The following is a 12895-nucleotide window of genomic DNA, read 5'->3' as shown; positions in this document are numbered from 1 at the left end:
CTCTTAATACCAGAGGTCAAAGTAAAGTAGAAAGGATCTACTACTAGTTATCTTTTGGAAGAAACTATAAAATGAAAACTCCCAGGAACATTATGATCAAAATTCAGATCTTCAAGGTCACAAGCAGCCTGAAATTAAAAAACCAAGAAGCCAGTCAGAATCATTGTAGACTCCATCATTATCTTACTCAGAAGAAACCACATCAACTGAAAACTCATCATCCAATGAGACTGCATCATATTTGGTTCTTACTCCTCATTAGTACCCTTAGTATGGCCCTCTGACTATAGGGCTGGAAAGTAAAGCCAAGAATTTCTTCCAAAACCCCCACTTAAAGAGAAACTGAAAGTCAGGCAGCCCTTCATTTTCCATGAGCTGCAATTCTTGGACTAGCTTCTATCATGCCCCTACACTGGGTAACTTCTACATGTGCCCTCCCTTCACACCTATTCAGTTTCCTTTTTGTATAGTCTTTCCCCTTTAGATCATAAACTCTTTTAAGGCAAAAATTATCTTTTTTTTTCTTACTGAGATCACCCGTGGTTAGTCATGGTGCCTGACTGAAATGTGTTAAATGTTTAATAAATACTTACCAACTGATTGACATGTGATTTAGTAGTCACCACTATGAAGAAATGGAAAATTCAGATATATTCCAGAAGACAGAGGATATAAGCTTATAGAGAAGAATAACTTAATAAGCAAATTGAGCATAATCAAACCAAGAAAAAAAATGGATCTTAAATTAAATAGAAGACTTTCGAGCATTCCTGATGAAAAAATTATCCAACAGGCAACTGGAGAAGTGAGACTGGAGGTTAGGTGAAATGAAAATGCTGGATAAAAGAATCTGATAATAATCAACCAAAAATGATCACTGAATACATGAGAGATGATTGGAAAATTGAAGGAAAATAGCACAGGGATTCACTTTTCTAGTCCTGGTTGGCAACTTTGTTGAAATTTTGAAGAACAAACACAAAAGAGAAACATAAAAAAGTAAACATGACTTGACAATCACATGGCACTCAACAAGGATAAATTGCTTACATTCTAATGTGTAAATGATACATGGTTCTCTTCTAAATCCAAGAATCATCAGGGACCACGGAGAATCAAATTAGGTATAAGTCCTGAGAATGTTTCTGTTTTCTCTTGATGATCTTAAAAGAAGATAGCAAGAGGAAGAGAAGAGAGAAGCAGTATACTAGGGAGGAAAGGGAGAGAAAGACTAAGGAAATTAATTCACATTATCAAGGTGCCCAAACTGGATTCTATACAAATATGGGCTAAGAGGATGAGGGAGCAGATGACATTTGAACTTACTATGATTTGAACAGATGAAAAAAGGAAAGAATACAAACAGACAGCACAGACAGAAGTAAATATAAAAAAAAAAATTTACTCTCCAAGAAAATAAAAGGGAAAGGAAGAATGAAAGGGAGGCTGTAGATTTAGGGAGGATAAATTAAAGCAAAACAAATTAATAAAAGATACATACAAATATAAATATTTACAGCTAATTTTGAAGTGTCAAGGAACTGGAATCTGAGGGATTCTTGTTAAATGGGAAATGACTGAAAAAAGACATAATGTATAAATGTGTTGGAATATTATTAAACTATAAGACATGATGAAAAGGATGCTTTAAAGGAAACTTGAAAAGACATGGATGAAGAAATAAATGAGCAAAACCATGAGAACAATTTATACAATATCATCAATATACAGCTTTGAAAGATTTAAGAATTCTTATCAGTCTAATGTCCATAGAACTAATGCTGAAGCATTCTACCCAAATCCTGAAAGAAAGGTGACTCAGTTCAGAATGTGTGTGTGTATGTGTATAAACATTTACCTACCAAAGTGGACATTTATTTTCTTGTTTATTTTTTTGCTTTTTGTAAAGCAATGGAGTTAAGCAACTTGCCCAAGGTTACACAGGTAATTTGTGAGTGTCTGGGGTCAGATTTGAACTCAAGTCCTCCTGACTCCTAAGCTATATTCTATCTACTGTGCCACCAAGTTGCCACTGGTTTTTATTTTCTTGACTACACATGTTTGCAATGGGACTTTTTTCACTCTCAAATAGGAGAAGACATCCATTACAGACAGTTTTCTCAAGAAGTTTAGCCACAAAAAGGAGAAGAGCAACTAGCAAGGATAGATGGATTAAGATTTTTTGAAAATGGGAAATATTTGGGCATGTTCAAAAGCAGCAAGGAACTTATAAGTTTATAAGCTGATATTAGACAGGAAGAAACTAAAGGTGAGAGGGACAGATGTAGAAAGACCTCTCACCTGGAGAAGATATGTAATGGAATCACTTGTGCATGGAAAGGGGTTTACTTTGGCAAAGAGAAGTTCTATTTCATTATAGACATGGGTGAAGAGGTAATTTCAGAGGGCAACTAAGTCAAATGAGATAAGGAAGGGAGGAGGAAGAGCTCTCTAAGAATACCCTGTTTTTTCCAATGACATTGTGTGGTAAGATTTTGGCTAAGATGTTGAGGGAAAAGAGATCAAATGGAGTTCTAAGGAGGTTAAAAAATTTAGGATGAGTGAATTGAGAAGGGGGAAAAAGATTTGTCTTTGCCACGATGAGGACTGAATAGAGATTATTTAACCAGCATGTAATAACTATTATCAGGGAAGGTTCAAAAATTTTCTTTATCATTTTCCAGAATGTGAGCAGCAATACAGGCAAGAATGATGAGAATAATCCAAGACTCAAAGTATGGCAGGACAAGAATGGCAAAAAGGACTCCAGAAATCAGGACAGAATAGAATTGAACTGGATAAAGATGGGGATGAAAGGAAAATATAACCAGTGCAGGAGTGATGCTCTGGGAAAGAATTGAGAGATTAGAGGGGAAAGTGAGCACAAAAAAAAAAAAAAAAACAAGGTTAGGAATTGCACAAAAGAAGAAGAGGTGGTACGAGAACAAATTGTGAACAGATAAGCAAATTTTAGAGGTCACAAACATGAAATCAATACATTTCATGGTTGTCAGTAAGAGCAAAAGTAAGATGAATTCTGAGTGTAGCTAAGGAGAGAAGAAAGAATAGGGCATGGAAAATGAGTAAATGGAAGAACTGACAGATTGGGGTGTATATGTGGATGCATCTGCATTTTGAAGTCCCCTAGGAATTGAAGAAGAAAATATGTGAAACAAGCACTGAAATCATTGACAAAAAAAAGGAAGTGTCCTTGAAGTCAGTATACAAGTTACCAGAATTTTGCTAAGGTGGCAGATTTAAGTCGCATGTCCTTCAAAGAAGGTGAGGTTCACTGTGGGACTAGAAAAGGGAGAGCCTAGAAATGGCAGTGGGGATAAAAAAGGGTAAAAACATTACTTGTACAAAAATATTCATAGTAGCCCTGTTTGTGGTGGCAAAGAATTGGAAATCAAGCAAATGTCCTTCAATTGGGGAATGGCTTAGCAAACTGTGGTATATGTATGTCATGGAACACTATTGTTCTATTAGAAACCAGGAGGAATGGGAATTCAGGGAAGCCTGGAAGGATTTGCATTAACTGATGCTGAGTGAGATTAGCAGAACCAAAAAAACACTGTACACCCTAACAGCAACATGGGGGTGAAGATCAACCTTGATGGATTTGCTCATTCCATCAGTGCAACAATCAGGGACAATTTGGGGCTGTCTGCAATGGAGAATGCCATCTGTATCCAGAGGAAAAACTGTGGAGTTTGAACAAAGACCAAGGACTATTACCTTTAATTTATAAAAAAACTGATGTCTTATTATCTGATCTTGCTATCTCTTTTACTTTATGTTTCTTCCTTAAGCATATGATTTCTCTCTCATCACATTCTATTTGGATCAATGTATACCATGCAAACAATGCAAAGACTGGCAAATTACCTTTGGTGAGGGGCTGGGGGAGGGAAGAAAGATTAGGGGAAAAACTGTAAAACTCAAAATAAATAAAATCTTTAAAATAAAAAAATTTTTTTTAAAGTGGCAGTGAGGAATATGATATTCTACTGCAGGTTATTGGGGGAATAAAGAAAAGTACAATCAGTGCTAGAAAAAGTGGTCATGAATGGATTTTCATCAGATTAATTAGATTAGATTAATTAAGAGTCAAAAGATGAAAGGAGTGAGAAAAGAAAAGATTTAAGATAAAATAAAATCCACATTAGAGAAAGTCCATGGTGTTTTTCCAATGGGATCCATAATACCCTACTATGAAATCACATTTTTAATGCCAATACTTTCCTGAAAAATGTAACATGGCTTTGAGTCATGAAAAGTTATTGTTTCAGAAGACTCAAAATGGCAATATAAAGTAAATACACATGGTAAGTATAACTAGGCTGCAACATATTATAAAGAGGGTTTGCTTCTGTATGAAAAGTACTATATTACTGTAGATGTCATACCCTTGCCCTGGACAGACTGTAAATTTCATGAATCCAGGAGTTATATTTTAAAAATATAGCACAGTGTTTTGCACATAAAGTCCTTAATGACATTGTTTCTGAATAAATTAAGTTAATCAGTCTATTTAAGATATACTTGACAAATATATCAATTATGTTTTCAATGTTTTAATAAGCATTATCATAGTGACACTATTACGTCACACAGATAAACTGAATCTTTCTCTGTTCAGATGTGGAGAGGACAGAACCAGAAAAAGTAGAAAGATACTTAAACTCTTTAAAATTTACAATGCTGCATTTTAACCATGGCAAACTTTCCCTTCTCCAGTAGGGGGAGCTCAAGAACTAGGTGCCTAGGACTTCATTTCTTGCCTGGTAAAAGGGATAACTAGAATATTAATTTTGTTTGTTTGTGGGAAAGGAGAGTTTCTGGAAACGAAGGCTATAATTTCTCCTTTTCCCTAATTCTCCCCTCTTATAGGGTTGGACTCAATAAATGTCTGAAATAGAACTTAGCATCTTCCCACCACAACAGGCTTCTCTTCTGTCATCAACTTTCCAGTCTCCCAAATTTTCAATCGCTCACTCACCTCACATAGGGAATCAGTTGCCAAATTTTGTCCTTTCTGCCTTACCTATGAATTGGTCTCCTTCCATCAAATCTCTCTTTGCTCTTCCTCATTGCTTTCAAAGTGATTATCTTTACACACAAATCTAACAAAGTCAGTGCTCTACTCAAACTAAAAGCTCCCTACTACTACTAAGATAAACTAGAAACACATCTGTTTATTAGCTTTAAAAGCATGTCACAATCTGTGAGGTAAAAATTCTTCATCCATTTGATGTTCATCTAAATGGATACTTTGATTATAATATTCTAGGACTTACTGCAATAAGCAGAATGTAATATATAAATATCTCTTTGGGTGAATGAAGCTTATTGAATGTTCAAGGCAAATACTTTATTGCAAGAAAAATTACTTTTTTAATAATTAGCAACAATAAATATGGCTAGATATTCTATATTCCAATCTTTTCAGAGGATTTTATAACTTAAGATTTATTATGCAACTGAAATTATTTAAGAAAATCTGTTCCTCTCATTTTTTCATCAAAGACCCTAGATTAATATGTAGATCATTTTCTTTTAGGTTTACTGGTAAATAGAAAGAAGAGCTACATACAGTAAGTAGTTGCTACAGTACTCTCAAGTAGTAATATGATCCAAAATTTTTGTCTTATTGTTTGGTATTTTTCCTTCTTCCATGTTCTTTGAAAATGGTATTTCAATGCAATTAGAATTGTCTCAATTCCAGCCTTGATTTATTTTCTATAGATAGTTGATTTATTCTATCTGTTCTACTCATCTTTTTCAGTTCAGATTTCAATGAGGTATGTAAAGTGTAAGAGTACTGTTCACACCACAATCTTTAATAAAAATGGTTTGTTTTAGAACTGATGACTATACTGTTCTTCCCAGCAGAAACTTGGGACACTTCTAATGAAATCACCAGCTTCTGGCAGATGGACAGATATTTTGTGAGAATCCATCCAGGTTTTCACCTCATATCCTAATCAGCACCAGCCCAATGCTGCTAGGCAACCACATCTCCTTTTCTAGGACACCTTTATTTGTTGTCTTCCCTTGCACACAAAAATGCAAACTACTCAAGGGAAGGATTGTCTTATTTACATTTATCTAAGTGCTTAGCACAATATCTGGCCTAAATTAAGTACTTAATAAATGGTTCAGTTATCTATCTATATTTCATCTATAAGTACTATCTAAAATAAATTATCTGAATTAATTATGTATTGAGCAAAGATTTCTTCAAATTCATTCTTTCACACCTAATCCCCAATTACTCCTCACCATTATGTGAAATATAATTATTTGTAACTTTTCATCTTCCTCTTCCATAATGTTTTGAAGATAACTTTTTATTTTATAACACTGGTATTGGGGCAGCTAGAGGGCACAGTGGATAGAGAATTGGCCCTGGAGCAGGAGGACCTGAGTTCAAATCCAACCTCAGATACTTAATAATTACTCAGCTGTGTGACCATGAGCAAATCACTTAAGCCCACTGCAAAAATTTGCAAAAGCCCACAAAATAATTTTTTTGGTTATCATTTGGCAAGAATATCAAGTACTTTCTGGATAAGACAGTTATGGTACCTAAGATAGTGATAGTCTGTGTTGATATTTTTCTTTTATGCATTAGCTTCCTTGAATAAACTGGAGTTAGTAAAATTACAAAGTTTGTTCTTTTAACCTTTCTTCTCAGATTTTGATCTTAGCTCTAACCAGTGAACAGTGCCTGCACAAAGACAGTTCCAGGATAATAAAAATGGGGGGACCCCACTAAATTAGGACTCAGACGACCTAGCTTTGGACAGACTCTTGTCATTTTTCCTACTATGAGAATTTTGGCAAATCATTTCATGTCTATAAAGTTTTGTTTTCTGATCTTTAAAGTGAAGATGAATCTGCAGACCAAAATGGAGGTTCTTATGAAATAACACCAACATCTTTAACCATTACTTCCCTATATGTTCAAATATGGGTCATTTCATTTGTGGAGTAATTTTTTTGGCTCTTTCTATCTAGAGTTTTTCATCATCATTCTTAAATCAAAGTATCTCTCTGACAGAAAGTTGTGAGACTTTTGGGTAGTCCAAAAGAATTTACTCTTTTATATATTAATTTCAAAGCATAGTTAGTGTTTCCTGATCATGTCTAGGCCTAATGTTGAACTTGGCTTGCAGAATCTTGCCAGGTTCCTCACAGAATTTCTTTATACTCTACAACAAATGATGGTGCATAAGATACAGTTACCTTAATGACAATCTTTCTGCTTTTAGCCTCTCCTGAGCACTTAAGAAAAGATGTCCAAGTATATTATGAAATGATGTTTCTTGTAGTCTTTAGGCAACTGAAGCACATGTTAAAATCAATTCTACCAACTCTTGTTTGCTTCTCCAAGAAAGCAAATGTTATATATAAAACATAAAAAAAAAAAAATCTAAGCTTCTCAAATGGAAAACTTATAACTTACCCTAATGTATATATATATTTCTATCTTTAAAATTAAAAGACAGATCTATAGTTTTCATATTATACATAAGATAGTTAAGTCCAGCAGTACTCTTCTTGAAAAAATAGGAACAAAATCTAGTGTGTGAGGAAAAAGCACTAGTAACTGGGAAAATTTGCATGAACTGCTGAAGAATGAAGTGAGCAAAATTCAAAGAATATTTATACATTATTAGCAATGGTGTAAAGAAAAAAACTAAAAAAACTTAAGAACTCTGATCAGTATAAAGATCAAACATAATTTCAGAGGACTGATGATAAAACATGGCAATCACCTCCTAAAGTAATGAACTCAACAAATAAATGAGTTATATAATTCAGATATTGTCAAGATGGAGATTTATTTTGCTTTATTATACATATTAAATAAGATTTTATTTTTATTTTTCTGATTTGATTGGTGGGGGGAGGGCATATAGAAGGGAAGACAGGCTAGTTGCGAAACTGAAAAAGGAGAAGAACAGAAGTTCATTTAAACATCTGAAAAAAAACTTTTTCAAGAAATGAAGAAAACAGAAAAAAAAATCAGTTAGAAACAGACAAAGCAAAACAGCTTTGAAAATAGTTTGATGAATTTATTGGATTCTTGGAGGGAAAAGCAAGCCATAAGAACCACAGTATCATAGCTACACACCTTTGGTCCTGCTCTGCATATAGGAATGTTCATCTTAACTAGGATGTGTTAGTTAAAAAGAAAAAGCACTAGTAATCAGAGAACCTAGGTTCAAATCCTGAAAGTTATTTAATACGTTTAAGACCTTAAACAAGTGACTTTAACAAATCGTACTTAAGTTTATGCATTTTTTAAATGAAGTGATTAATGATGTCTGAGGTCACTTTACACTTTTCAATCGTTATGTTCTATTGAATAATATAATGAGGAATGGACAAGTAGTCAGGATACCTGGGTTCAAATTTTCACTCTGCCTTTAACTAGTTGTGTAAAATCCCACAAACTATTCTCCTGGTAAGTAAAATAAAAGGTTCAGATCAACTTCTAAGGTTCTTTCAGCTCTAAAATTTAAGAAGTCTCTTTACTACTGCATATTCTGATTATCTAAAAGTCACAAAATTTCCAGAAAACATACAGATTTGCTAAAATATAAAGAATTCATTTTACAACTTGAAACCACAGCAGAAATTCTTAAAAATTTGTAACAGAAAGGAGTGATTTCAACCTGCATGAAAATAACAAAAATTAACAAAAAGAATTAAGATAGTCTAATCATATTTCACAAAGAATTAGGGTTAAAAACCTAGAAGACACAGATCTTTTTTTTCCTAATAAGATAAAAGTAAGGAGATACAACAATTAAGCAACATGCCATATAACTTCTATAGGAATTACTTCAGTTTTTCAAGAAATACTAAGCAAAAAAAAAAAAAATTGCAACATCCATGAGGTATTTTTTAAAAAGAAAAGATTTATTCTTTTTGACAATACAATGAAATATTAATTTCTATGTATCAAAATTGCAACAGTTCATATCTCATATGAGAGATAATAGCAAATGACAATAAAAATGCATTTCTAATCATCTGTGGAAGGAAATGAATCAAAATACCAAGAATATCAGAAAACTCTAACACATGTCATTACAGATTAAGCCATTCCCTAAATCAACCCAAAAGGTAAATCTGAGGTAACTGAGGACAGCTGGTCAAGGACCAGGTGGCTGTGAAGAGGCCTTTGTTTCTGTTGTTTAAGGAAAGGCAAACATTAAGAAATGTAACCAGTACCTTTGCCACCGGAGCTCTCCATTGTGTACAAGTAATCCATGTAGAAAGCTCCAAACCTCTGCATTCCTGCTATCTCAGTATATGTCTCCTGCCAACAAAGCAAAGCAAACAGAACAAAAGTTGAATAAGAATAGAATCTTGAGATTACAAGAATCAGACACATCCTTACTTGAGCTGCATATCAACATAAAAGATTATCACAACAAAAGAACAGAGGTTATCCAAAGAATTCACTTCTAAGGCAGGTATAGTAATTTCTATTATAGGCCCCACAAAGGGACATCTATAATTTTACTGGGCATTTTGACCAATTTATCAATGTCTAGTTAATAAATTCCTTTAATGGAGAACACATTCCATTCTGTACCTTCTCAGATGCACAATGTGGTCTAATAGCAAATCCTCCCAAGAAAGTCAGTTAGTTCTTAAATATTTTGATGCCTACTTTATGAAAAATTAAGCTCACAGAAAAAAATGCATTTAGCATTTTATGGTTTGCAAGTATTTTATATTCAGTATCTCATTTGAATCTCACAATGTTCTGTGGATACTTCTACAGGTTGAAGACTATTGACCCTTAATCTAGCCAGATGATTACCTCCATTTCTGAAGATATAAATATTTAAAGATATCTTTTAAGTCATTTGTTATGCACAAGTTATTTTTATAAAATGTAAAAATATCTAAAGGAAGACCTCTAGCATGTTGGGTATATCTGTAAATATTTATGAAAGTATATAGACAGAAACTCCATAGTATGACGGGTTGTGGTCTGCATAGATGGAAATAATATCAACATGAATAAAATCACAAACCAACTGCAACTATAAGGATAATTCTAGGAACAAGACTAACAAAGGAGGTTTCCTTGACCAGAAACATCACTATAAGTGTGCCTTCTAATTTAATTTTACTAGAGTAGATTACTTTATTATAAATTAGAAAAATGGAAAGGAAACAATACAAGATCTGCCACTTCAATGAAATGGGGAAACTCTCAGACAGCAAGACTCTCTACTAGTAGAGTGGATTCTTCTCTTTAACATATATTCTTAAAGAGTTGCTTACAGTAAGGAAGTTAAATGATTTGCCCCAATCACAAAGCTAGAAAATTTAAGAAGTTTACTTCAAGGTCACTATCCACTAAGCTGTACGACTGGTCATTAACAAAACGATAAAAGAAAATGCATGATTATTGTATTAATGAGAAGAAAGAAATTTTGATCAAGGCAATCTCAGATACTAGCAGAGACTAGTGCTTAAATCTTCTAAATTCTAATCCAAAATATCCTGCTGAATCAGTTGACAGTATTTAATTTAGATCAGCCAATTAAGAACTCTCAAAAACAAATTATCACTAAGCACAACAAAACTATTTGAGACAAATGCTGAACATGAATATATAAATATAAAGAAAACTCTTAAAATATATTTCCATGCTCTACAATCAAAACACAGTACTCCTGAAGCAGTCTTTAAAAAAATACTTGGACAAAAATTTTTGGCTATATATTACCATAAATAGAGTACTCAACAAATGACAGTTGACAGGAATGATAGCAATTAGGTATTTTGAGCGTATATGCCAAACACCCGGAGGAGAATTTGCCTTAGTAGGTTGTTCTCTGACCTTATGATGAGCAGCATTCAAAATAAATTCTGCACGAATACCATTATTTTCTGGGCTTCGGTAATCAAACAGTGAATTTGTAAGATAAGTCAAACCTTTGGTACTCAGATTTTCACCACAAATGAAGAAACATGCTTCCTTAAAATGGAAAAAATATGAAGAGAAAGAAAGAAAAATCATTATTAGGCAGTGACAGCAAGCAAGAGTTTTGCTTTATATCATAAATACACAAACATTATATACATATACACACACACACATACACACATCTACTATTAAAGTCATACTTTATTAACTATTGAAGAATAGAACATATTAAAATAACAAAACTGAACAGCAATATATTATTCCAAATTGGTTTTCCAAGAGGCTGCCATTACTCAAAATTTTTAGAGAATTTTAACAAAAAACACAACTGCTCAATTGGAATATATTTGGAATTATCAAGTATTCAGCTTTATTCACTTTCTTTTTTTGACATATCAGTATGCTTCCAACAATCTGTGCAAAATACCTTCCCATAAAAAGAAGTTAATCAATGCAATTTAAAAGTACATGTCACTTCCTCTTTTTGTGGTATATCATTTGTTTTGTTAACTTTTAAATGCCCTTGAGCACTAATATTTCTCCCCCACAACTATGAAAAGACTTAAAAAAAAGTCCTATAATCAATTTGCAAATAATTACATGTGAGGTAACTATATGTTGCATGATAAATAATAAATCACATCCTTTTTAACATCTTAACCTAAAAAGTGTTTACTTACAGCATCATATCTATTCATATTCTCTTCAAAATCTTTAACACCCATAATTCCTTTAAGGCACATGGCTCGACAACCTACGAAACCAATTTGGCAATCAAAGAAAGGATCTCCCATCATCAAGGCCTATTAGAAGAAAAACAGTACAACAAACAAGAACTTGAAATAAAGAACAAGTGTCACAAGACTCTCAAGTAGAATTCTGTACTGTCTAACAATCTGTGGCATCATGTTTTTTTCCCCACTTTAATGTTATACAATACAGTATCTTTTAAAAAGAAAGCATATCAGTAATCATTTTTCTCTAATAATAGAGGAATGCTAAACCAATGACAAAAATGGCATTTTAAAATATGCAACTGGTGAAAAATATTTAATGCACATTAATTTTTTCAGACCTACTATTATAAAAATTAAATACATACATTTATGATGGAAAATTACCTCTATAGTGGTTCCTTCTTGCTCCCAGCATATTACTTCTTTTGATTTTACTTTCTGAGGACTATAATAACTACTCTCAGCTTGCATTTCAGTGAGCTATGAAACAATATAATAAACAAATTAAATAAATCGAAATTAGTACTAAAAAGCAGTAATCTGTCATTACTACCCTAAATTGATGAAGACAAATTAAACTTTACTATTAGTCAAAATGTATTATGGTACAGGAAACAGGTGCAATAAAAACAGCTGTAACATATTATCCACATTAGAACATAAGACCCTATTGCTGAATATGCCAATTTAACTTCATGTATGGCATATGACTTGACCACCACAGTATTTTTATTTAGTTTCCTGTTTTAATAACACGACTTTAAAAGGTGCAATAGTTGTGCAGCTGCAACAGAAATGTTAATAGCAAATAAGCATCTATAATGAGCTTTCAAATCTGCAAAATTCTACATCAATTCACATAGTTACAACATAAATTGGGCTTAGTTCTGTTTAATCATTACCAAAATTTCTTCCTGTTATTTTCAAAGGAAAATGTTGTTTTCTGCACATGTTCAAGTAACCTTTGTCCTTGAAGAAATCAGAATATTCTTCAAATTTTAATACTCAAATCAACGATACATCAGAGTAAAACAAAAGCATAGTAAAATTCAAATACCCTTTTAAAATATAACAGAAGCTTTTAATTTTAGGCATGATCTTTTTAGTTTGGGAATGTTACTACTTTATCTTATTTATATTATTTCTTATGTAAAATGGTTTAAAAATCTCATTTTTGACTGTTTCCAACAAT

At 32.8% G+C, this 12895-nt stretch overlaps 1 protein-coding gene across 12 annotated transcripts in view; it reads right to left on the bottom strand.

The window, feature by feature from the left end:
• VPS13B (vacuolar protein sorting 13 homolog B) overlaps window positions 1-12895 on the bottom strand; it is a 1326809-nt gene that overhangs the window by 1199501 nt on the left and 114413 nt on the right. For all 12 annotated transcript variants that reach the window (XM_074200569.1, XM_074200570.1, XM_074200573.1 and 9 more), the window contains exons 8-11: window positions 12088-12183; window positions 11647-11769; window positions 10880-11017; window positions 9250-9337 (exon numbers count right to left, since the gene is read on the bottom strand). In XM_074200569.1, coding sequence (XP_074056670.1) covers window positions 9250-9337; window positions 10880-11017; window positions 11647-11769; window positions 12088-12183 — 445 coding nt within the window. The remainder of the gene's footprint in view (window positions 1-9249; window positions 9338-10879; window positions 11018-11646; window positions 11770-12087; window positions 12184-12895) is intronic.

Source organism: Macrotis lagotis, chromosome X (assembly GCF_037893015.1).
Source record: "Macrotis lagotis isolate mMagLag1 chromosome X, bilby.v1.9.chrom.fasta, whole genome shotgun sequence".
In the NCBI taxonomy this organism is placed as follows: domain Eukaryota; kingdom Metazoa; phylum Chordata; class Mammalia; order Peramelemorphia; family Peramelidae; genus Macrotis; species Macrotis lagotis.
The sequence above is the reverse complement of the archived record's forward strand: the minus strand, read 5'-3'. Positions and strand labels throughout refer to the sequence as shown.